The following is a 26206-nucleotide window of genomic DNA, read 5'->3' as shown; positions in this document are numbered from 1 at the left end:
ACTCCAATGATAACGACCGTCATGGGTCTGTACAAACTAGGGTTGCCAACTGTCCCGTATTAGCCGGGACATCCCGTATTTTGGGCTAGATTGGTTTGCCCCGTACGGGACTGCCCTTGTCCCGTATTAGTAGGGTTGCCAACTTCCTCACTCCCAAATAAGGGACAAAGGGTGACGTCACCGCCCCGCGCCCCTCGTGACCTCACCCAGCCAGCGGCCACGTGCTCCCGCTCCACCAATGGCATTCGCCATTGGTGGAGCGGGAGCGCGTGGCCGCTGGCTGGGTGAGGTCACGTGGGGCGCAGGGCGGTGACGTCCCTTATTTGGGAGTGAGGAAGTTGGCAACCCTACCAATACGGGACAAGGGTGGTCCCGTAGGAGACAAACCAATCTAGCCCAAAATACGGGATGTCCCGGCTAATACGGGACAGTTGGCGCCCCTGCTCTGACGTCCCGCATCCCAAAGACCCACCAGTTGGTTCCGATGAAATCTTTGCCAAGAAATGTTAACTTTCTGTTTCCGCCCCTGCTCGGTTGCTGCTGAGTTGTTTCGGTTTAGTTTCTGTTTCAGTTTCCGTTTTATTTGCTTTCCTTTCCCGGTAGGCTTGTTGGAGATTTATAAATAACCTGTCCGCGTCAGTAGGCGGCAAAACCATCGTGATGTGTGCGAGTAAATAATCTGCGGGCAGGAGGGAGGTCGAGGCCAATGATGCCGCACGTTCTCCCCGTGACCTGCGTGGGTTTTCTCCGAGACCTTCGGTTTGCCCCCACGCTCCAAAGACGTGCAGGTTTGAAGGTTAATTGGCTTGGTGTATGTGTAAATTGTCCCCAGTGTGTGTAGGATAGTGTTGGTGTGCGGGGATCGCTGGTCGGCGTAGACTCGGTGGGCCGAAGGGCCCGTTTCCGCGCTGCATCTCTAAACTAAACTAAACTAAAGGGGTGATTTTCGCTAAAAAGCAAGATCAACCCTTTGGTCAGACCGAGACTTTCTTCATGACAGTGCACCAGTTACACGGTTTGCATTTAAATTTGTAAAACGTGATCTCCAGTCTTGACAATGTTGATGTTTTCTCTAGATGCCTGGAGTACTTGCGTTACAAAGTTCACTCGAGGCATCCAGAAAGTAATGGCTGTAACCCAAACATTTTTGTTTTAAACTTCTTATCAAATCATTATTTAGAGGGAGCATTGAGAATTAACACACCCAACCATATTGGTTCTGCTGCTGATATCTACTATTCCTTGTTTAAAAAGTAACCAGTAAATTGTATGCATAAAATCTCTTTAAAAAAAAATAAAACTGCTCCCTAAGGTGAAGGAATTGAAAGCTCAAAGATTGTAAAACCTCTCTTCCCCATCAAAGTTGTTTCAGAAGTGAATTTGAGTTGGAAGATGGGGTCACATTGATACAGCGTGGAAACAGGTCCTTCGGCCCCATGCTGTATCTCTAAACTAAACTACTCTCTAGGTGACTTCTTCACAAGGGCAGTGTAAGAAAATTACTGCAGATGCTGGTACAAATCGAAGGTATTTATTTCACAAAATGCTGGAGTAACTCAGCAGGTCAGGCAGCATCTCAGGAGAGAAGGAATGGGTGACGTTTCAGTCTGAAGAAGGGTCTCGACACGAAACGTCACCCACTCCTTCTCTCCTGAGATGCTGCCTGACCTGCTGAGTTATTCCAGCATTTTGTGACATAAATATCTTCACAAGGGCAGATTAGCGAGACACGAGTTCTCACACACACTACCATGACATCGTTACTCAGACCATAACATGATAGTTCAGGAGGCTGTGCCCATGATGAGCACAAAGCACGACCACTTTACATCAGTATTTATATTAGACGAAGCATCCAGTGCGAGGATTTCACAAAATTAACATAGGGGGGAATAATACGTGTTTAGTTTAGAGATACAGTGTGGAAACAGGCCCTTTGTTCCACCGAGTCCACGCCGACCAGCGACCCCCCCCGTTCACACAGCTCTACATGATCCACCTCCCTACACACTGGGGGTGACTTGCAGAGGGCGGTCTGATTTCATTTAGCGGTCTCACAGGCCAATCATCGGCGGCCTGGGTTGGAGGGTTTTGCACAGAGTCCCCCTGCAACCTGTTTCTCTCGCGGTCAGTTCAGACTCGCCGGCCGCCCGCCACTTTAGCGGGATGGACGAGTCTGTGTTCCACGTGTACATGGAGTGTGTGAGTCTGTGTACCACGTGTACATGGAGTGTGTGTCTGTGTACCACGTGTACATGGAGTGTTTGTCTGTGTACCACGTGTACATGGAGTGTGTGAGTCTGTGTACCACGTGTACATGGAGTGTGTGTCTGTGTACCACGTGTACATGGAGTGTGTGAGTCTGTGTACCACGTGTACATGGAGTGTGTGTGTCTGTGTATCACGTGTACATGGATTGTGTAAGTCTGTGTACATGAGTGTGTGTGTGTGTACCACGTGTACATGGAGTGTGAGTCTGTGTACCACGTGTACATGGAGTGTGTGAGTCTGTGTACCACGTGTACATGGAGTGTGTGTCTGTGTTCCACGTGTACATGAAGTGTGTGTGTCTGTGTACCACGTGTACATGGAGTGTGTGAGTCTGTGTTCCACGTGTACATGGAGTGTGTGTGTCTGTGTTCCACGAGTACATGGAGTGTGTGTGTCTGTGTTCCACGTGTACATGGAGTGTGTGAGGTTGCAGCCCCTGTTCCAATATCTAAAGGGGCTGCTCCTTGCCTTCTGGCTGCACTTCTCACCCACCACCCTCATCTCTGGACACCCTGTGCGTGGGGGAGAGGGTGGGGGGGGGCTGAAGATGTCCTGGTTGGGTTGGGTTGCTCCTGGGCCTGGCCAAGCTGGCCAAGCTGGCCATCCCCGAGTCACGGCGCCAGGCGGAAGAGGGCTCTGCCCGAGCCGGCCGCCTGCCCCTTTTCCGGGGTTACGTCCGTCCGCGCCCGGGTGGGGTTAGAGAGGGACCACGCGCTGTCCACGGGCACCCTGGGGGGGTCTCCGGGACCGCTGGGCACCGCGGGGGCATTGGATGCATCCTGGATGGGGATTATAATATAGTTGTAATATAGGCTTGTATACACTGGAATTTAGAAGGATGAGAGGGGATCTTATCGAAACGTATAAGATTATTAAGGGGTTGGACACATTAGAGGCAGGAAACATGTTCCCAATGTTGGGGGAGTCCAGAACAAGGGGCCACAGTTTAAGAATAAGGGGTAGGCCATTTAGAACTGAGATGAGGAAAAACTTTTTCAGTCAGAGAGTTGTAAATCTGTGGAATTCTCTGCCTCAGAAGGCGGTGGAGGCCAATTCTCTGAATGCATTAAAGAGAGAGCAAGACAGAGCTCTTAAGGATAGCGGAGTCAGGGGGTATGGGGAGAAGGCAGGAACGGGGTACTGATTGAGAATGATCAGCCATGATCACATTGAATGGCGGTGCGTACAGGCTCGAAGGGCCGAATGGCCTCCTCCTGCACCTATTGTCTATTGTATAATAGTTTCATGTGGTATATTTGTTTGTATTGTATTCTGGTGATGGGTTCTGTTTTGTTTTATTGTAAATATTGTTTTAAAATAATTGAATAATTTTTTTGATTATAAAAAAACCCCAGCTCTATCATCCCTAGCTCCCATTCAAACTACATTTTCTTGAACTTTGGACTTGTATAATCTTAAATCCCAGTTATTTGGTGAAGTCAGCTTCCCATTTAAAAAAAAAAAATCATTTAATAGTCATTTATCCAATATTTTTCTCCAAAATGTCCTGAAGTAATGACTGGATTATTTATCTACACCCCGCATCGGTTTTAATTTCAGGCCTTGCTTAAATATTCTGTGAAGCAGGCGAGCTCTCGAGTACAGGCAATCGTGAGTCACAACTGCATTAAAAAAGTTGCCTTCTTGAAAAATCTCGCTGGAGATTGCACAAGATAAACAGACTGAGGTTAACATCCCTGTTTTACTACTCCTCCCCATTGCTTATTCAACATTGTTCCGTGGGTTTAGTAGCTGAATGAACATCGGTTGGTTCAGCTACTAAAGTGACTCCAAAGGAAATACAATGCCTGGCAATCTGTCCACTTTGCATGAGGATCTACTTTGTCACAAACAGGCTGTGCGTTCTCAATAGGAACCTTCAATGGAAACAGAGTTCAATTTGCAGTTCTCCAATGAATTCCCTGAACATGTTCTACTTTACGGAATAACAGGAAACTGTAAAAGTACCGCTCACCTCTCTGCAAGAATTCACAATGTGTATTGTGTTTTGTGACATTCTCAGATTAGTTTATTGTCACGTGTACCGAGGTTCAGTGAAAAGCTTTTTGTTGCGTGCAGAAGGGTCTGAAGAAGGGTCTTGACCCAAAACGCCACCCATTCCTTCTCTCCAGAGATGCTGCCTGTCCCGCTGAGTTACTCCGGCGTTTTGTGTCTATCTGAAGAGATTATCAGGTGGATAGTGGATAAGATTCAAGAGTGTACTCGAGTCCCCTTTGAACAGAAAGCTAACACTGACTGACCCTCCCACCCTGGCAGCCCAAGTTATAACCGAGGCCGAGGTCCAACCATAGTTGAAGAAGGGTCTCAACCCGAAACGCCACCCATTCCTTCTCTCCAGAGATGCTGCCTGTCCCGCTGAGTTACTCCAGCTTTTTGTGCCTATCTTCGGTTTAAACCAGCTTCTGCAGTTCCTTCCCACACATTGTTCATTCAATTGTTACACACATCGCACTCGAGTTTATATTTAGATTTAGAGATACAGCGCGGAAACAGGCCCTTCGGCCCACCGAGTCCGTGCCGCCCAGCGATCCCCGCACATTAACACTATCCTACACACACTAGGGACAATTTTTACATATTACCCAGTCGATTAACCTACATACCTGTACGTCTTTGGAATGTGGGAGGAAACCGAAGATCTCGGAGAAAACCCACGCAGGTCATGGGGAGAACGTACAAACTCCATACAGACAGCGCCCGTAGTCGGGATCGAACCTGAGTCTCCGGCGCTGCATTCGCTGTAAGGCAGCAACTCTACCGCTGCGCCACCGTGCCGCTGAGTTGCATTGCTCCATCTACCTCAACCCTCAACACAACCTGTAGGCTCTGAAGAGGTCGATGAGGGTCTGCCTCAGGTTTGCTGAGTTTAGTTTAGAGATACAGCGCGGAAACAGGCCCTTCGGCCCACCGAGTCCGAGCCGACCAGCGATCCCTGCACACAAACACTATCCTACACACATGAGGGATCATTTACAATTTTACCAAAGCCAATTAACCTACAAATCTGCACGTCTTTTGGAGTGTGGGAGGAAACCGGAGCACCCGGAGAAAACCCACGCAGATCACATGGAGAACGTGCAAACTCTGTACGGACAGCACCCGTAGTCAGGATGGAACCCGGGTCTCTGGCGCTGTGAGGCAGCAGCTCTACCCGCTGCGCCACCCAAGTTAGTTTCGCTTAGTTAATTGTCACATGTAGTGTAGAGTTTTGCGTTGCGTGCTAGCCAGTCACCACAAAGACTACACATGATATATTTCATTGACATCTCCTCTTTTATTTAACCTCATATTTAGTCTGCTTAACGTCATTTCATGAAACATTCCAGAAAGCCATCTCGTGAACTTTTGCCATCCTTCACTGACCACAGGTGTAACCCAAGATGGGCACAAAGTGCTGGAGTAACTCAGCGGGACAGGCAACGCCTCTGGAGAGAAGGAATGGGTGACGTTTCGGGTCGAGGCCCTTCTTCAAACATCACCATTTCCTTCGCTCCAGAGATGCTGCCTGTCCCGCTGAGTTGCTCCAGCATTTTGTGTCTATCTTGGGTTTAAACCAGCATCTGCAGTTTCTTCCCACACAAGTCGAACCCTTCTTGGATGAGTCCAGCTGCAGTTTTGCCAGCTCTCGGTACAAATGGAGCAAGATGTTTCCCTTCAATCCTCCAGCATTACTGGCCCACATACTGTTGCCTCCTTCATTCTTCATCGAGTCTAAAGTGGCTCATTGTCAAATTGTTCTGCTCCCGTGACCCTGGGAGTGCTCAGCTGTGTTAAAGCCTGCCCTGTACGCAGTTGATATTAAAAGGCATCGAAATCCAGCTGCAAAAAGCTGCAAAACGCAGCTGTCCGATTTATATGAGCATATTCTATGTCACTCGATGAGAGCAACTGCATTCTCTTTGTGAGACTGGTATCTGCCAGCATTCTCCCGACTAACATTCCTTGCTGCAGTTAGACACAAGATGCTGGAGTAACTCAGCGGGACAGGCAGCATCTCTGGAGAGAAGGGATGGGTGACGTTTCGGGTCGAGACCCTTCTTCAGACCTGAAACGTGACCCATTCCCTCTCCCCAGAGATGCCGCCTGTCCCGCCTGTCCCGCCGAGTTACTCCAGCATTTTGTGTCTATTTTCGGTTTAAACCAGCGTCTGCAGTTCCTTCCCGCACATTCCTTGAGTAGTGTTTGGTTATCAATCATTCGATGTCAGTGGCAGCATGTGGCTTCACTTTCCTTGGGTTTGTTGTGAACGTACACAGCACAAAACCATCGCTGGGTCTGACCCCGCTGGCCCACAAGGTTGGAACGACTCGCACGCTGCCTCTCTGCTGTACGGACATTTCCTTGGGCATTGGGAACATTGGACACTAGAAGCCGGTCCCTAAACCACAAGTACCATTTCATCCATTTAACTCACGGGCGGTCACGGTGGCGCAGCGGTGGAGTTGCTGCCTTACAGCGAATGCAGCGCCGGAGACCCGGGTTCCATCCCGACTACGGGCGCCGTCTGTACAGAGTTTGTACGTTCTCCCCGTGATCTCGGGTTTTCTCCGACATCTTTGGTTTCCTCCCACACTCCTAAGACGTGCAGGTTTGTAGGTTAATTGGCTTGGTGTAAATGTAAACATTGTCCCTAGTGGGTGTAGGATAGTGTTAGTGTGCGGGGATCGCTGGCCGGCGTGGACCCGTTGGGCTGAAGGGCCTGTTTCCGCGCTGTATCACTAAACTAAACTCTGTTTGTTTGTTATTTCTGTGTAGGAAGCAAGTGCAGATACTGGTTTAAACCGAAGATGGACATAAAAATCTGGAGTAACTCAGTGGGACAGGCAGCATCTATGAAGAGAAGGAATGGCTGACGTTTCGGGTCAAGACCCTTCTTCAGACTGGTTAGGGGTGAAGGACATTTCATGGGAAGATAGACTATATCTCTCGTTCCCCTTATCCCCAACCAGTCTGAAGAAGGGTCTCGACCCAAATCGCCACCCATTCCTTCTCTCCAGAGATGCTGCCCGTCCCGCTGAGTTACTCCAGCAATTTGTGTATATCTTATGTTTGTTACCTCTGTTGCTTCACTTTTTAATTGTTTTATGACCCAACCAAACATTTAACAATTTAGAAGCAAACCTTGTGCCTGCGTAACATTTTGTAAACTACTGTAAATGTAATTTTGCTTAGTTGGTGTCATTAAAGTTCTGGAGAGACTTCCTGCCGATGCCTTCTTATCAGCTGCAGTTTGCAGATCCACTTCTGTGACCAGCACACCAAGGGTCTCCCAGCACACCAAGGGTCTCCCAGCACACCAAGGGTCTCCAAGCACACCAAGGGTCTCCAAGCACACCAAGGGTCTCCTGGCTCTGACGCCATCCTATCTCACATCCCCCGCACCAAGGCTGAATGTTTACCTCATGACCAACCTCTCCACGTTCTCTCGGTGTCCGCACAATGAAACAAAAGGAGTGTTTGTTGACGGTTACTCAACATTGGTTTAGTTTAGAGACACAGCGCAGACACAAGCCCTGTGGCCCCCCGAGTCCGCGCCGACCAGCGATCCCCGCGCAGTATCCCTCTAGCTCTTGATTAGTACGGGCATCAATGGTTATGGGGAGAAGGCAGGAGAATGGGGTTAGAAGGGAGAGATAGATCAGCCACGATTGAATGGCGGAGTAGACTCGATGGGCCGAACGACCTAATTCTCATGTCATTGCTCCTATGACTTATGAACTTGAGGTTGGAACGGGAAGAGAATTTCATAAAAGAAAGCTCTGAATTCAGAAGGTTAAACACTTCCAAAAAACATGAGGATAGTGGACACTAACACTATCCTACACACACTGGGGCAATTTACAATTATACCTAAGCTAATGAACCTACAAACCCGCATGTCTTTGGAGTGTGGGAGGAAACCGGAGCACCCGGAGAAAACCCACGCAGGTCACGAGGAGAACGTACAAACTCCGTACAGACGGCACCCGATGTTGGGATGGAACCCGGGTCTCTGGCGCTGTGAGGCAGCAGCTCTACCCGCTGCGCCACCGCGCTTGGTCTTGAGGACTGGTCTCGGACTTGCCACTAACCCAGAGCAACTCTCTCCCTCCAGGTTTACTTCCCCCAGTTCGGGTGGATGTGTATTGATGCCACCGATCCAAACAAAGGCAATTGGTTGCGGTACGTGAACTGGGCGCGCTCCTCCGACGAGCAGAACCTCTTCCCGCTGGAGATCAACAGGGGCATCTACTACAAGGTCTTCAAGGTAGCCCTGTCCCCGTGATGGTCGCTGCAAGTCCTAACTTTTCATGCACCTGCACAAATGATAACATCAGTGCAGCTTAGTTTATGTCAAGTGTACCGAGGAGGTACAGTGAAAAGCTTGTGTTGCGTGCTAACCAGCCAGTGGAAAGACAATACAATAGACAATAGGTGCAGGAGTAGGCCATTCGGCCCTTCGAGCCAGCAGCACCATTCAATGTGATCATGGCTGATCATTCTCAATCAGTACCCCGTTTCTGCCTTCTCCCCATACCCCCTGACTCCGCTATCCTTCAGAGCTCTATCTAGTTCTCTCTTGAATGCATGATCACAATCCAGCCATCCACAATGTGCAGGTACATGGTAAAGGGAGTAATGTGAATAACGTTTTGTGCACGATAAAGTCCGATCAAAGATAGTCCGAGGGCCTCAATTAAGGTAGATAGTAGCTCAGGACCGCTCTCTGGTTGAGGTAGGATGGTTCAATTGCCTGATAACAGCTGGGAAGAAACTGTCCCCGAATCTTAATGTAACATTCATCCTTTCCATTCCCAAATGAATTGGGGTCTCAATCCAAGCATCCTCAGAAACATTCAGTCTTTCCGAAAACCCATGGGCAGCTTACAACCCAGCGGTGTGAACGTTGATTTCTCCAACTTCAAGTAGCCCTTGCATCCTCTCTCTCTCTCTCTCTCTGGCCCTCCCCCACCCTAGTTGCCGTACTAGTTTCACTGTCGTCCTGTTGAGTTCCACTGTCTGTATAACTCGTGATCACCTTCCCCACAGCCAACAATGGACCATTGTGGGCTCCACCTTTCCTTGACCATCGATGCTTTTTGCATATCCTTCATTCATTTGTTCTGTGTACCTTTCATTCCCCTCTCCCCCTGACTATCAGGCTGAGTGTCTCGACCCGCAACGTCACCTATCCATGTTCTCCACAGATGCTGCCTGACCCGCTGAGTTACTCCAGCACTCTGTGAAACGTCACCTGCCCATGTTCTTCACAGATGCTGCCTGACCCGCTGAGTTACTCCAGCTTTTTGTGTCTATCCCCGACATTGGTGCTGATCGACTGAATACTCTACTTTGCCCTCGGCAATAGAATACCTCCTATCTCTTTGTGGCAAATGGGTCCAGAACTTATGTGTAGGAAAGAACTGCAGATGCCGGTTTAAATCGAAGGTAGACACAAAACGCTGGAGTAACTCAGCGGGTCAGGCAGCATCTCTGGAGAGAAGGAATGGGTGACGTTTCAGGTCACCTTCAGTCTGAAGAAGGGTCTCGACCCGAAATGTCACCCATTCCTTCTCTCCAGAGATGCTGCCTGACCCACTGAGTTACTCCAGCATTTTGTGTCTATCCTGGGCCCAGAACTTACAGTGCGATCTATCAGTACACAGTGTTGCTGATTCCTGCTCTGATTTGTGTGATCATTTGCTTTCACGTTGTACCTTCTCGGTCTGTTACTTTGATTGCTGCAGTAAATTGATGGGATTAGTTTCATGATTAGTTTCACATCTAGTCTACTAATTTCTGATCTTTGATTCTAAGTTACCTCAAAGTCAACCAATTAAGGGCAGCATACCATGTCACTCGCTCTGTTTTTCTTAGCAAACTATACCTCTTTTTCTGAGTTATTATTTCATCCTTCACAGTCTTGCCCACTTAATAACGTTTAGTGCGAGGTAAAGCCAGCAAAGTCCGATCAAGGGTAGTCCCAAACTGATGATAGACACAAAATGCTGGAGTAACTCAGCAGGACAGGCAGCATCTCTGAAGAGAAGGAATGGGTGACGTTTCGGGTCGAGACCCTTCTTCAGACTGATAGTCCCAAACTGAGTTCCTTAGATAAATTAGGATCGGTGGCAGTGTCTAAAATAACTCTCAATGTGACCTTCCTGACTGACAACATCTGAGGAAGTTCCTCTTCCTATCCTCACCGGTTCTATATTTAATCTCAACATTTACATACACTGAGTCATGTCGTCATGTGGCACAGTGGTGCAGGAAATGGTGCACGGATTGGAAAGGTTTAGAGTTTTGAACCAAGCAGGCAAAATGAGGCATCTTGGTCAGCATGGCTAGGTTGGGCTGAAGGGCCTGTTTCCGTGCTGTATGACATGAGATCTTTGGGATCTTAAAGAAACGTATAAAATTATAAAAGGGCTGGACAAACTAGATGCAGGAAAAAAATTCCCAATGTTGGGAGAGTCCAGAACCAGGGGCCACAGTCTAAGAATGCTATTGAGGGCGTGCAGCGTAGGTTTACTAGGTTAATTCCCGGAATGGCGGGACTGTCATATGTTGAAAGACTGGAGCGACTAGGCTTGTATACACTGGAATTTAGAAGGATGAGAGGGGATCTTATTGAAACATCTAAGATTATTAAGGGATTGGGCAGGAAACATGTTCACAATGTTGGGGGAATCCAGAACCAGGGGCCACAGTTTAAGAATAAGGGGTAGGCCATTTAGAACGGAGATGAGGAAAAACGTTTTCAGTCAGAGAGTTGTGAATCTGTGGAATTCTCTGCCTCAGAAGGCAGTGGAGGCCAATTCTCTGAATGCATTCAAGAGAGAGCTAGATAGAGCTCTTAAGGATAGCGGAGTCAGGGGGTATGGGGAGAGGGCAGGAACGGGGTACTGATTGAGAATGATCAGCCATGATCTCATTGAATGGCGGTGCTGGCTCGAAGGGCCGAATGGCCTCCTCCTGCACCTAGTGTCTATGTTTCTATGAGATGCCTGGTTCATCACTAAACATCTCCCAACCCAACGGCAAAAAAGCTAATGGAAAAAAAAAATCAGCATGTGCCAGAGGAAGGCAATTGTTCTCCAAAGAGGAAGTAAAATGAACAATAGATTGGTCGTAAATGAAAGCACGTGCTTTAAGGCAGGTTCGTGTGAACATAAACGTAATTGTGGATAAGCAAACACCCTCTGGACAAACAGCTTGTCCTAGTCAATAACGATATCTTAGAAACATAGAAAATAGGTGCAGGAGTAGGCCATTCGGCCCTTCGAGCCTGCACCGCCATTCAATATGATCATTGCTGATCATCCAGCTCAGTAACCTGTACCTGCCTTCTCTCCATACCCACTGATCCCTTTAGCCACAAGGGCCACATCTGACTCCCTCTTAAATATAGCCAATGAACTGGCCTCTTACAGAACACGGCAACATAATCCAGCCCATGTTACTGTTTTTTAATATAATAAAGATGGAAGAGATTTTCCCATCTTCAATCTCCCCTCCCCATCACCACACTCCGTAATGCCCACATTGAATATTTTGTTAAAAATCATAATTACACCATTTTCGGCATTTCACTTTTCTACGACCTGCGAAATTCTAAATGAATAAGGCCACTAATATTTAAATACCCTTTGCACGATATAAACTAAATAACTCTTCATGTTATTAACCAGAAACAATTTCAAAGCCTTGCAGTCTAATCCTATTTTATTCAAGATAGACACAACATACTGGAGTAGTGGGACAGGCAGCATCTCTGGAGAGAAGGAATGGGTGACGTTTCGGGTCGAAGCCCTTCTTCAGTCTGAAGGGTCTCGACCTGAAACGTCACCCATCCCTTCTCTCCAGAGATGCTGCCTGTCCCGCTGAGTTACCCCAGTATGTTGTGTCTATCTTTGGTTTAAACCAGCATCTGTAGTTTCGTTCCTACCTATTTTATTCAATATATTCTTCCCCATTCACTTGTCCAGCTTCTCCACTCACATTATTTTGAGATGAAGAAATTCCAGGTACTTGTATTGGTCATTTACGACAACAAATATTCGCCTGATATGGGGAACAGGAGACTCCTTCTCCCTTGATCCTGTTTTCCCATTCATCGACAAAATTAGGGATGTTCAACCTCTGTGATGTTTGCATGTCTGAGTTCAGTTTATTGTCACGTGTACCGAGGTACAGTGAAAAGCTTTTGTTGTGTGCTAACCAGTCAGCGGAAAGTCAATACATGATGACAGTCAAGCCGTTACAGTGCACAGATACATGATAAGGGAATAATGTTTAGTGTAAGGTAAAGCCAGTAAAGTCTGATCAAAGATAGTCCGAGGGTCACCAATGAGGTAGATAGTAGTTCAGGACCGCTCTCTGGTTGTTGGCAGGATGGTTCAGTCGCCTGATAACAGCTGCTAATATATTTGGTGATCACTCCAAAGTTCTCTCCAAGGGTTCAAAATTAATAATTGACATTAATTATGAGATCCAGATTTTTATCTGCTGTGTAGAGATGTCTCTTAACTTCCTTGTCAAAAAACCTGGCTCTAATTTTCAGATGTAGACGCAAAATGCTGGAGTAACTCAGCGGGCCAGGCAGCATCTCGGGAGAGAAGGAATGGGCGGCTTTTTAGGTCGAGACCCTTCTTCAGACTGAAGAAGGTTCTCGACCCGAAACGTCGCCCATTCCTTCTCTCCCGAGATGCTGCCTGACCCGCTGAGTTACTCCAGCATTTTGTGTCTACCTTCGATTTTAACCAGCATCTGCAGTTTTTTTTCCTACACATCTAATTTTCAGATTATTCTTTAAGGGCCTATCCCACTTACGTGATTTTTAAGGCGACTGTCAAAGTCGTAGCAGATCGCCGACATTTTATTTTACCCTACGACAATGACCACGACAATGCCGAGTCAGGTCGATCCATGTTACCTTTTGTGTGAAATTAGCACCTGGCTAAGAGATTACACCGTCTTCGGAAACATCACGAAATTCCCACGCTCACCTGACCGTCAAACTGTCGCCTCCAATCTACCTGTCAAATGTCCTGACGGTAAATAAATTGGTTAAACAAAACTATCTTCTGGTATCTTCAAATGCCTTTTCTTAATTTAATATTACGTGCTTCTAAATGCATCTGCGACAACCTAGCAAACCTGGGGACAGCATGCGACAGACAGCGCCCGCAATAAGTTACGATACCTGGCGACAAGCCAGCTGTCACCGAGAAATTTCTATCTGGAAATTTTTTCCCCGACGCGACGAGATACACTACGATTCATTGAAGACTCCTCACGGTCATGCCCGCGACACCCCGGCAAATGTTCGGCAACAGCCTAGTCACCGGCAGCCGCCTTAAGATCGCCCAAGTGGGACAGGCCCTTAATCTGTCTTCATCCAGAACATGTCTCCTAAGGTGACTGAAAATGTTCCTCTCAATCTCCTGAAAATCTATTAATATTGCTTGCTGATTTCATGCTTCTATCTACACTCGTTGAAAATCCGCATATCTTTGCATTAAAAGCAAACTTGGTTATACAGCTTCCAATCTCTACAAAGATCTTGTGCGTAGGGTGACACAGTGCAAATCCCGACTGCTTCTTTTCGAAGATTACCCAGTCATTTAGATTTAGAGATACAGCGCAGAAACAGGCCCTTCGGCCCACCGAGTCGGCGCCGCCCAGCGATCCCCGCACATTAACACTATCCTACACACACTAGGGACAATTTTTATATTTACCCAGTCAATTAACCTACATACCTGTACGTCTTTGGAGTGTGAGAGGAAACCGAAGATCTCGGAGAAAACCCACGCAGGTCACGGGGAGAACGTACAAACACCGTACAGATGGCGCCCATAGCCAGGATCGAACCTGAGTCTCCGGCGCTGCATTCGCTGGAAAGGCAGCAACTCTACCACTGCGCCACCGTGCCGCAAATGTTAGACTCCAGCACAGTGATGGAGTTTGCACGATCTCCATGGGGGTTTCCACCTGGTGCTGCAACTGTGGCGTCTGGTGGGCTGCAGAGGAACACGGTCTCTCATGCCTAACCCCTGTTCCATCTAAAGCCACAACCATCCCCCCAGTGAGTGTTGAAAGTGGCCAGTTTTGGAATGCCCTTCACAATGCCCTGAAATTTACAATGAAATAATAAACCCTTTGCATCTCGGCTACTAACAGCAGAGTCCCGATCGTGTCGCGACTCGTCAACTGGTGAGCGGCCTGGTGAGTCGCGATGATTGGGTCGCCGGTTGTCGGTAGCTTGCCGTAGCTTGACGTCGACTAGGTGGTAGGTTGTTGTAGCTTGTCGTGGGGGAGGGGGGGTCCAGTCACCATTTTTTCGGGGAACTGCTACGACTAGTGGCAGTCGCCTAAAAAAACGCCTAAGTGGGACAGGCCCCTAAAACGCATTCCAACCGCCCAGTTCTCAGTCTGTACCTTTGTGTTTTACATACGGTAGAGCTGCTGCCTCACAGTGCCAGTGACCCCGGTTCGATCCTGACTACGGGTGCTGTCTGTACGGAGTTTGCACACTCTCCCCGTGACTTGCTTGGGCTTTCTCCGGGTGCTTCAGTTTCCTCCCACACTCCAAAGACATGCAGGTTTGTGGGTTAATTGGCTTCTGTAAAGGTAGTAAATTGTCCCTAGTGTGTGTAGGATAGTGCTGGTACACAGGGTGATTGCTGGTCGGCACGGACTCTGTGGGCCGAAGGGCCTGTTTCCAGGCTGCATCTCTAAAGTCTAAAAGTAAAGTCTAATTCAATAAAACAAAGAACAATAACATGTTGTTCCTCACATTAATCAATTTTAGCACATCATACTGACAAGAAATTCAATTTGAAGTGGAGAATTGTCAGTAATTAATCATTAATTTCTGTGGAGACAGTCTGATTCATCAGATCAGCCATGACCTTATTAAATATAAAAGCAATTGAAGCAGATACAATTACAACTTTTGAAAGACATTTGGACAGATAGATGGAATGGGGGGTGGGGGGGTTAGAGGGGTAAGCGCTAAATGCAGGCAAATAGAACCAGCTTAATATGCCAACTTAAGTCGATGGAGATGGGAGGGCAGGGTCTCGGAACTGAGTGCGTTACTCCTGTCCCTGATTCATATGTTTGCTAACTTCATATGTTTATGGGGCGGAACGGTGGGCAGATGGAGAGATGCTGCCTTTCAGTGCTAGAGACCCATGTTCGATCCTGACTGCGGATGCTGTTTGTACGGAGTTTGTACAGTGTCCCTGTGACCACGTGGGTTTTCTCCGGGTGCTCCGGTTTCCTCCCACATTCCAAAGACGTACAGGTTTGTAGGTAAGATAAAAAACTGCAGATGCTGGTTAAAATTGAAGGTAGACACACAACGCTGGAGTAACTCAGCGGGTCATGCAGCATCGCGGGAGAGAAGGAATGGGTGACGTTTCGTGTCAAGACCCTTCTTTGGAAAGGTCTCGACCCGATACGTCACCCACTCCTTCTCTTCCAAGATGCTGCATGACCTGCTGAGTTACTCCAGCATTGTGCGTCTACCTTCGGTTTGTAGGTAAGTTGGCTTTGGTAAAAATTGCAACTTGCCCCTAGTGTGTGTAGGATAGTGCTGGTGTAGGGGGGGATCGCCGGTCAGCACGGACTTGGTGGGCTGAAGGGCCTGTTAATGCGCTGTATCGCTATGTCACTTCAGGGTGTAATTGACTCAGCAAAGAATTGGTCAGTTTTGACAGAGCTAAGGCGAATTAGGGAGGCAATTGTTCTGGACTATCTAGGAGCGGAATTTTAAAAAAAATGAAATTGAATGAAATATTTTGTTCATTTTGAACGAAAATGAATTTAAACATTCTGTCCAACCAGAATAATGATTTTTAACTTCAAATTTTCCTTTCTCTACATTCCATGTTTTCTATACATTAGCTATGCTGGGCTTTTATGCTAGCGTAAACCGATTTGATTTTACTACTTCCCTTGCTTTCTGCTGTGTTTAGTTTAGATACAGCAGGGAAACAGGCCTTTCATCTGTACGAAGGTCCTACACACCGTCTACCTATAAAAACCTTCCCTCACCTGCGTCCACCTATTACTTGCCAGGCGTTGTCCTGCCCTTCCTCTCTCACAGCTTTCTCCTGCTCCCTACAAACAGACTGATGAAGGGTCCAGACCCAAACCATGGCCTCATCCATGTTCTCCAGAGAGCAGTTCCCATGGGCAGTGGTAGAGTTGCTGCCTCACTGCACCAGAGACCCATGTTCGATCCTGACTACAGGTGCTGTCTGTACGGAGTTTGTATGTTCTCCCCGTGACCCACATGAGTTTTCTCTGAGATCTTCTCTTTAGATTAGTACATTAGTACTGTAAATTATGATTAGTACGGGTGTCAGAGGTAATGGGGGGGGGGCAGGAGAATGGGGTTAGGAGGGAGCGATAGATCAGACATGATTGAATGGCGGAGTAGACTTGATGGGCCGAATGGCCTAATTCTACTCCTAGCACCATGACATTATGACTCGGTGGGCTGAAGGGCCTATTTCCATTCTGTAGCTCTAAACTAAACAAAATAACTAAACTACTAAATAAAATTGAAACAAAACAATAGGAAACCAAACTACTAAACAACCAAACTAAACTACTAAACTGAACCACTAAACCAAACTACTAAACAAAACTAGGCAATCAAACTACAAAACTAAACTACTAAACAGAATAAAACTAAACTAAACTACTAAACTAAACCACTAAACTAAACTACTAAACTAAACTACGGCACGGTGGCGCAGCGGTAGAGATGCTGCTTTACAGCTAATGCAGCGCCGGAGACTCAGGTTCGATCCTGACTACGGGCGCTGTCTGTACGGAGTTTGTACGTTCTCCCCGTGACCTGCGTGGGTTTTCTCCGGGTGCTCCGGTTTCCTCCCACACTCCAAAGACGTGCAGGTATGTAGGTTAATTGACTGGGTAAATGTAAAAATTGCCCCTAGTGTGTGTAGGATAGTGTTAATAGTGTTAGTGTGCGGGGATCGCTGGGCGGCGCGGACTTGGTGGGCCGAAAAGGCCTGTTTCCGCGTTGTATCTGAAATATGAAAAAATAAATAATAAATACTAAACTAAACAAAACTATTAAACTAAACAAAACTACTAAACTAAACAACTAAACTAAACAAAACTACTAAACTAAACTAATCTAAACACAACTATTAAACTAAACAAAACTACTAAACTAATCTAAACACAACTACTAAACTAAACTACTACACACTGTGTGTGTGTGTCTCCCGGGGACATGTGCATGTGCGGGGCCGGTCCTCCGGCCGGCAGGGGGCGCTGTTGCTGCCGGTGCCGCCCGCTCCCCGCCTGTCAGCGCCGCCGCCGCCGCCGCCGCGCTTTTGTCCGCCCGCCGCCTGTCCGTCTGTGCGGCCGCCGCGTTTGTGCCGAGGCCGCAGCGCTGCCCCCGGGGGGGAGAGAGAGAGAGAGAGAGAGAGAGACGCCGCCGAGGGAGGGAAGGAAGGGGGAGACAGAGAGAGCGGGCCCCGAGCGAGACCCGCAGGCCCCAAGGCCCAGCGCCAAGCCCCGGCCTCGCCTGGTCTCCGTGCCCGCGCCTCCCTCACGTCAGCCCGGCCCGGCATTCACCCCCTCTCTCACTCCCCCCCCTCTCTCTCTAACCCTCTCCCCATCTCCTCCATAATCTTCTCCCTCTAACCACCTACTACTCCTCTCCCACCCGCCTCTCTCTCCCCCCCTCTCCTCTCTTCAATCTCTCTCTCCACTCGTCCTCCTCTCTCATCCTCCCACTCCTCTCTCTTACTCTCTCACCCTCTCCTCTCACCCTCTCCTCTCACCCTCTCCTCTCCCCCTCTCTCCTCTCACCCTCTCTTACTCTCTCACCCCCTCTCCTCTCTCTTACTCTCTCACCCTCCTCTCTTTCTCTCTTCCTCCTCCCTCCCCCCTCCTCTTCCCTCTCGTCCTCACTTCCTCTCGTATTCCCCTCCCTCCCCTCCACGCAGCCGATCGAGCCGGGCCAGGAGTTGCTGGTGTGGTACAATGGGCAACAGCACGACGCCGACATCGCAGCCGCTCTAGAGGAGGAGAGGAGCCGCCGTCCGCACCACAGGCGCCCGGCCAGAGGCCCCAGAGGTAAGAGAGGGAAAGAGACAGAGCGGTGGGGCAGGACTCCTCCACAGTCAGTGGGATTTATTAATACATATATATATCAGGGTCCGAAGAAGGGTCTCGACCCGAAACATCACCCATTCCTTCTCTCCAGAGATGCTGCCTGAGTTACCTCCAGCTTTTGTGTGTGTGTGTGTGTGTGTTTATTTCCATCCGTGTTTGAGTTGCCAAAGTTGCTGCAGGACCGCTTGCAAAGAGCTACTGGAATGTCAGCTGGAGGAATACACTTGGGTGACCTTCCACAACTCAGCGGTGTGGTGGAAGAGCATTTAAAAAAAAATGCCCTAGACATCTTTCATTTAAAGCTGCAGTAGGTGGAGGGGAGAGGAGAGAGAGAGAAACAAAAAAACAAAACACAAAACAGACGTGGCCTTTTCGACGCAATTTGAAGGCTTGCGAGCTAAACAAGTTTTTCTTTTCCTGATTGGGACTCTGAAGTAAACGTTTCCTTCTGCGAAGATGGCTCTATGCTGCGCAGGGGACGCTGAAAGTGTGGAATTGTGTTGGATACTCATGTTGTGCAAGAAGTTTCTGATGTCAGAGGGCCCCACAAAATGGATGCAGCTGCATCATAATTCAATGATTGACTTGATTATTCCGATCATTTTACACCCAAGTCAAATGTTACTTCATCTTTTTTTTTAAATCTCAGAATTGTAAAACATTCTGCGGGAGTAAGAGCATGTGAAGTGTTCTTTGAAAAAGATTTAATAAATGCACAACTGTCCTGATCAAAATGACTTTTATTCTTCCTCTTAATACTGTACTTTATATGTTTCTACTAAATCGTGTCCCTTCAGTGAATGAATCGTGTCCCTTCAGTGAATGATTTCCAGGTTGGATGTCTTGGGAAGGGTTTGACAGAAAACGTCCTTAAGTTACTTTTTAAACTATTTTAGCACTCATTACTTAAATTTTTGCCCGCTTCCTCTCGGTAATTGTTATCCACTTTTCAGGTTAAATTGTTTACGCTGACAAAAGAAATAAAGCCAAAAATAAGATTTTAATTTTGTGATGGGATAGATTTTTTTTTAAATTGCTCTATTAGGAATTGACCAGAATATAAAATGATATTCCAAGGATAAATTTTAAGTTTGTTAAAACTTCTGAGATGTATGTTACAATGTAACTCTATCCTTGTATAAATTACACTTCCATATTGAACACTTTAACAGTTTATGCCATTTTATGGAAATATATTTAGCTACCAAATTTTCTTTAAATATAATCGATGACCGAGAATACAAATCAAATCGGACTGATGGCCTACGAAGGAGTTGTCACGGGAGGGTTTTGTTTCGAAGTTTGGGATTTGTCACCAGACATTTGGAAAATCATTTAAGCGATGCCAAAATAAATTGTAATGGTAACAAGTTTAAAATTTGCATCTGATGGACTGTGGATTTGTGGTTTGTACCTTACCAGGAAGTAAGACTTGTACAAAGAAAAATGGCTGCATAGAGATTCTAGTTCTAAGTGCCCTAATTCTTGATCAATGCTTAACTGGTTTGCCAAGGACTGTTTGCTGAGATCTGCATTTCTGTAGATGGCCTATATAAAAAGCATCGGCTTGTAATAAATACCAAGGCCATTTCCGTCACTCATTGAGTGCGGTAAATTAAAGCTGCTCCACAAATCAGGATTCTTTACAAATATGTTTTAATGTGCCAGCTGATAAGGAATCTTTGAAGCTTTTCACATACAAGAATTGCGTACAACATTTCTCGGTATGTTTAGATCTCGTTGCTGGATTCGAATTCCTGAGCTCCTAAAGACCCCCATTTTGACACCCTCCTCCCCACATTCCCACCCCTGATGATAAGTATATCAGTGTAAGTGAGCAAGGACTAGCTAACTTTTCTCCTCCCTAGCCTAAGGGCAAAGAGGCCATTTGTGGAACTACTACTGCAACTAATATCGTTCAACTAAAGCCTTGATGCTGCTCCTGAGTTTTACAGGTAGCGTACCTGACGTACGGATTTTCCTGTCAAAATAGCATAGATTCATATTTTTTTTAAAGCAGCACCCAAAAAAATGAATAGAATGTGGTCCCTAAATGGAACACATTAACTGTTTTGTGAAAATAGGATTTTAGTGAATCAAACTCAAATCTTTTACCCTCTGAAGTCGGGTGGCTGCATTTGTAATCCTGAGATTTGAAATCGTTGATATCAATTTGTAATTTTGCGACAAGGGGTCAGTTAATAGTTGATTGTGGTTCACGAAACCCCCAAGTCCTTTGGCTCCAACAAAGTATTATGTTGAGCAAGTTATTTACACATTTGTAGCAGAGATTTGTGCACTCTGAAAAATAGGGCAAATAGACTGAGGCAACTAGTCAGTCGCCATCCTTGAAGACTGTAAGCAGATTGGTAAATATTGGTGAACTCTCTGAAGTTTAAATCATGCCATGGGGTCTTTTAATGTGCATTGAGAAAGGAATTAAAGCTCCACCTGAAATCTCATCCGCAGGCCAGCACCTGGTCACTGTGGCATTGGTGGGCTAGCTGCGAATGTGCGTTCAAGTCCTGAATCGCGCAAAGCATTTAGTTTTAGTTTGGTTTAGAGATACAGCTTGGAAACGGGCCTTTCGCCCCACCGGGTCCACACCGACCAATGACCTAGCACTATTCTACAGACACTAGGGACATTCTACAGACACTAGGGACAATTTAGAATTATACCAAGCCAATTAACTTATAAACCTGAACATCTTTGCAATGTGGGAGGAAACCGGAGGCCGCACGCAGGTCGCTGGGAGAACGTACAAACATCGTACAGACAGCACTCGTAGTCAGGATCGAACCTGGGTCTCTGGTGCTGTTAAGCAACAACTCTACCGCTGCGCCACCGTGCCGCCCAAAGTGATAATATCATAATTAGTATCTTATGGACAATTACTGTTTTTCCCCCATTGGACTTGCAAAATGTTCTCGTTGTTCATTGTGCTGGAACATGAATCCGAACCATGGAATAATGGCAGTAGCCAATTTTGAATAAGTTGCAGAACACCACGTTAGTGAGGTTCCCCAGGATCTCCATGTGTCTGGTACCTTTTCAAATCTTTGGGAAATCTGAATGTACTTAACATTTGATCATATTTGCAGTGTTGTCACTGTAGTTGGACAAGCATGGTGGCCCGTTTTATATATAGAAAGGCCCTCAAGCAGATACACGATAATGATGGCAATTAGGCTATTTTTGGTACATTTGAAAGGGAAGAAGTGGGAAAAATATAGGGTTAACTCCCTGTCAGTTTAGTGGAATGAGCAGTTGTAACACCTGATCTGGCAGACAGTTTAAATTTAACACTTAGTCAACCATGCTGTACCACTAACAATACTGCTCTGAAGTGTCAGGCGGGGTGGTGTTCAAATTGTTTTGTTTTGCCTTGATTCTGCAACATTCTGACTCGAATGACTACGAAGTGCATAGGAACACAAGCAGGCCTCAACATTTATCCTCCATACCAGCAGACTCTAGTGTGCTACCCCTAAGCCAAAGTTGATATTCCACATCCGAGACGATAAAACAGATGTGCTTCTGCAGGACCAATAGAAATTGGACTGGAGGGATGAACAATATTAGTCTGAAGAAGGGTCCCAACCCAAAACATCACCTATCCATGTTCTCCAGAGATGCTGCCTGGCCCGCTGATTTACTCCAGCACTTTGTGTCTCTTTTTGTAAACCAGCATCTGCCGTTCCTTGTTTCCACTCTACTGGGTTATTGGTTGTAAGTAGGTAGATTATCACCAGTTGTGTTATCTTTGGGATTGTACCAGGAAGTTCCATAAAGTTGGGGAAATGTGTTGAATTGCAGATTTGAAATTTCATACATATTTTAAGATACCGTCTGAATTTCCTGCTGGCAGATTCTTTTTTCCCCCTCCCTCTGCAATTTCAAATTAAACAGAATATTTTATTTAACATCTGGAAATTCTCATTTTCATTTTGTCCTTTTTAAACCATGTTCAGTACATGAAACCAAAACGTTGTCATGGGTCCATCAGCCTATGTAAATGATAGGCTATCAGTTCTCTTTCTATTGTACTGTCCTACCAGCATTTCTGAATAATTCTCAATCTTGTACTATTATTATAGAGTGATGTTGACTGTGCCCTAATTTATGCCAAATTACATTCACACTTATTGCTTGCTAACTAACTGGTTAAATAATACCTTTATTTTTTATCTGTTCTGTTATGTTTTCAATGTCTTAAGCTACCTTTGGCTCGGAAATTCCCCCCCTCCCCTCCCAATTCAGTATAGTTTATCATCACGTGTCCTGAGATACAGTGAAAACCTTTTTGTTGCGTGCTAACCAGTCAGCAGAGAGACTATTCATGATTACAATTGAGCCGTCCACAGTGTGCAGATACATGATAAAGGGAATAACATTTAGTGCAAGATAAAGTCTGATTGAAGAAGTTTTTTTTCACCTGTTCCTCCGATTTTGCTATTTTATGCTAATTTGAAAGTTACCTTTTCACCTCAACTGACCGGGCACGTGAGCAAATAAAATAAGTTGGTGAACATTTTGTTTTGATGACATGCTGAAGTAAGGTTTGGAATGCTTTGCTGTGTTAAAAGGACTTTGGTGAGCACTTTTCAGTAACTGCTGATACATACTTGGCCAAACTACCAAGGACACCTCATTTCTGGCTTTTGTATTCCATAAATTGTGTAAACATTGCCATGGAGATGATGTGCAGCACAGTGTGTTCAATGAAGTAATAGTTAATGTATCCAACAGTAGATTGTTACTTTTTAAATACTGCACTGATTTTGCATGGGCAAATTCCACAAAGTTTGCAAGTCAATGATTCAGACGGTCAAAGCTGTGATAACAAAATTACAGCTGAATAGGCAGGCGGGAATTGTATCAATCAAATCAATGCAAGTCATTTGACTCCGGACTGTCAAAGCAGCCACAGCCAGACATAAAAACAGCTTTTTTTTCCATGGGTGATAGTTCTCCTCAATAACCAAAATCTGTAGTCTCTTTTTTGCTCTGGTTTATTTTCACCCACATGTTTAGACCGTAATGTTGTATCCTTATTGTTTTGATGTGGTTATGCTTTATTCTTAATTGTTAACTGTATGTTTGTGTTGTCATTTGTGAGCGGAGCACCAAAGCACATTCCTTGTATATGCATACTTGGCCAATAAACTTGTTCAATGTTAAAAATCAGAGCAGTGTAGTGATATATTTCCAAATTATGCTTTGTCTGTTGTGATTTGTAACTTGGTGCCATTACTACCTGTTGTACAGTTAGTTGTGCTACTCTGAGGAATTGGTCAATGCTAATGTTGGCTTAAGAACTTTTTATTCTCATTGCCCACTCTCTACCCAAAACGATCAACAAAGGAAATGGAGATGCTAGTGACTGCAGCTGCTGAAATTCAGCACGAACTAAAGGAACTCAGCAGGTCGAGCAGCATCTGTAGAGCAAAATGGACAGTTGATGTTTCAAGCTGGGACCCTTCTTCAGACTAATGAAGTACAGAGGCAATGGCTGGTAGAAAGAGATGAGTCAAGTGTTCCAGCCCTGACCCGAAACGTTGATAGACACAAAATGCTGGAGTAACTCAGCGGGGACAGGCAGCAGCTCTGGAGAGAAGGAATCGAGACCCTTCTTCAGACTGATATATTTCCATGACTATCTATTTCCCTCCACAGATGCTGCTTCACCTGCTGAGTTCTTTCAATGGATTGTTTGTTGTTAGTCTTACTTCTCAGAGGCTGATATGCTGGTAGCTCATTTAGCAATGTGTGTAGTTGGTCAATTATTGGTTTTGCTGAGCCCAGAGTTACATAAAAGCTGGCAAAAGTATTTTTTTTAACAGTTGGTATGGAACACATTTTGGTTGTGAATTTGCAGAAATGTTGTGAATTTGCAGATATGGGAGTGGAGCAAAGACATTTCTCAAAATGTTGTATTTGTTGAATATTGATGAAGCGAGAGAGTTTCATGAAAACCTTGCTGTTGTCCTGGTAAAATATTTTGCTTTATTGCAAATTGTAATTGCAAATTATCTTAACAAAATTTGAAAATTCAAATTTGCTTGGCTGTCTGAATTTTAATAAATTTGAGTCCCAACACCCAGTAAAACAATATACTTCACAAATATGAAATTAATGGTATACATGGATAAATCTTGAATAAACTGGTTAACAAAAAGATTACGTGCTGGAGCTCCCCCCCCCCCCCCCCCCCCCCACCAGAAATCTGTATGAAAAAGGGTCCTGAGCCAAAACAACACCTTAACATGTTCTCCAGAGATGCTGCCTGACCCAGCACTTTTTATGGCTTTATCTGAAGCTTGGTTAAGTTGGCTTAATTTTCCAAAATTAAGACAATTGTCTTGAAATCAATCCATTCGTTGCCTTCTACAAAATTCTTACATAGTAGCAGATCTTTTGTGGCTTGTGCATTTATTATTGTTTTTTTCTGACCTCCCTTCTTAAACTCTGCAAAACCCATTCAAGCATCTGCTGCCCAAACCTTAAACAATACCAAGTCTAATGTTTCCATTGTTACCAATTTCACTGTTGGTCATTGTACTTTGGTCACCAGTGCCTTGTTGCACAGTGCTTGAGCTCAAATCCCTCTCGTCTGCAAGACCCCTCCCAAACAAGGGTCATTGTGTATCCATTTTTGTGTGTCCACCATTGGGTCCATAGCTTCATTGCCTTGGTTCTTGGCTCAAATTTCCTTTCCTCTGGCTCGCCATCTTTCTTCTCGAATAAATTGCTATCTTTTTGTTCAATGATGTCTCTCTATTAAAACTGCCATGTAAGTTCCAATTGTTCTTGTTAGAATATGAGTATTATCAATTAATTGTCACAGGATGCATGGACCATACTTTTAATATGCCAGTAGCTAAAAAGTTTTGAGAAATGTTGCTGCCATCTCGCAGAGGGTGACTTTACACATGCACAGCCTTTCCTAGCATCACCTTTTCTGATATCCTGAGCAACATTCATCGGCCTGCTCCAGGGTTATCTTGACATTTGGCTTGGAGGTCCTAAAATTAGCAAGCCCCAAGTCTGAGTCTACCTTAAAATATTTTATTTCCTTTTATGTCGTATTGTGTTTTGGCAACTAAAGTACAACATCTGGTCAGATAGCAAGACTAAGATAGAAGGGGAGACACTGAGCTCAAGGTATGAATATAGGAAACTGGGTCAGCTGGTGGACCCAACTTTTACTACAATTGGAGAGCATGCACGCAAAGTTGATCGGTGAGTTTCTTGGGAATCTTTATTATCCTTTTGTTTCTGGTAAACAATTAAAGGCGCTAAACTGTTGTGGACATTTCTTCTTGTAATAAGACCTGTTGGTTAGCAGTGACCAGTCAATATCCTTGGAAAGACTTAACAAGCCTTTTAATACAAATTTTACTGTGGAACTTGTTATTGGCAGGGAGGGAACCTGCAGCTGTTTTTGATGGGGTTTTGCTGTAGGGCTCAGTAGAAAGTTGGATGAACGCACTCCAGTCTGGATTTAATAAGCATAGTTTAAGTAGTGCAAATTTTATCAAGAATGCAAGAAATAAAAGTTATTTTTTTATTTTGTACATTATATATGAAAAGTGTAGGAAAGAACTGCAGATGCTGGTTAAATCGAAGATAGACACAAAATGCTGGAGTAACTCAGTGGGACAGGCAGAATCTCTGGAAAGCAGGAATGGGAGACCCTTCTTCAGACTTAAGGGTTTTGATCCGAAGCGTCACCCATTCCCTCTCCCCAGAAATGCTG

At 45.7% G+C, this 26206-nt stretch overlaps 1 protein-coding gene across 2 annotated transcripts in view; it reads left to right on the top strand.

The window, feature by feature from the left end:
• Positions 1 to 26206, top strand: part of LOC144608192 (PR domain zinc finger protein 2-like) — a 77433-nt gene that overhangs the window by 13779 nt on the left and 37448 nt on the right. Inside the window, exons 5-6 of one of the 2 annotated variants that reach the window (XM_078425728.1) lie at positions 8387 to 8539; positions 18276 to 18405. In XM_078425728.1, the coding sequence (XP_078281854.1) occupies positions 8387 to 8539; positions 18276 to 18405 (283 nt within the window). The remainder of the gene's footprint in view (positions 1 to 8386; positions 8540 to 18275; positions 18406 to 26206) is intronic. The other variant, XM_078425729.1, reaches the window with a different exon arrangement.

The sequence above is a fragment of the Rhinoraja longicauda genome, chromosome 30 (assembly GCF_053455715.1).
Source record: "Rhinoraja longicauda isolate Sanriku21f chromosome 30, sRhiLon1.1, whole genome shotgun sequence".
In the NCBI taxonomy this organism is placed as follows: Eukaryota; Metazoa; Chordata; class Chondrichthyes; order Rajiformes; family Arhynchobatidae; genus Rhinoraja; species Rhinoraja longicauda.
Note: the sequence above shows the minus strand (reverse complement) of the source record. Positions and strands in the feature narration are given on the sequence as shown.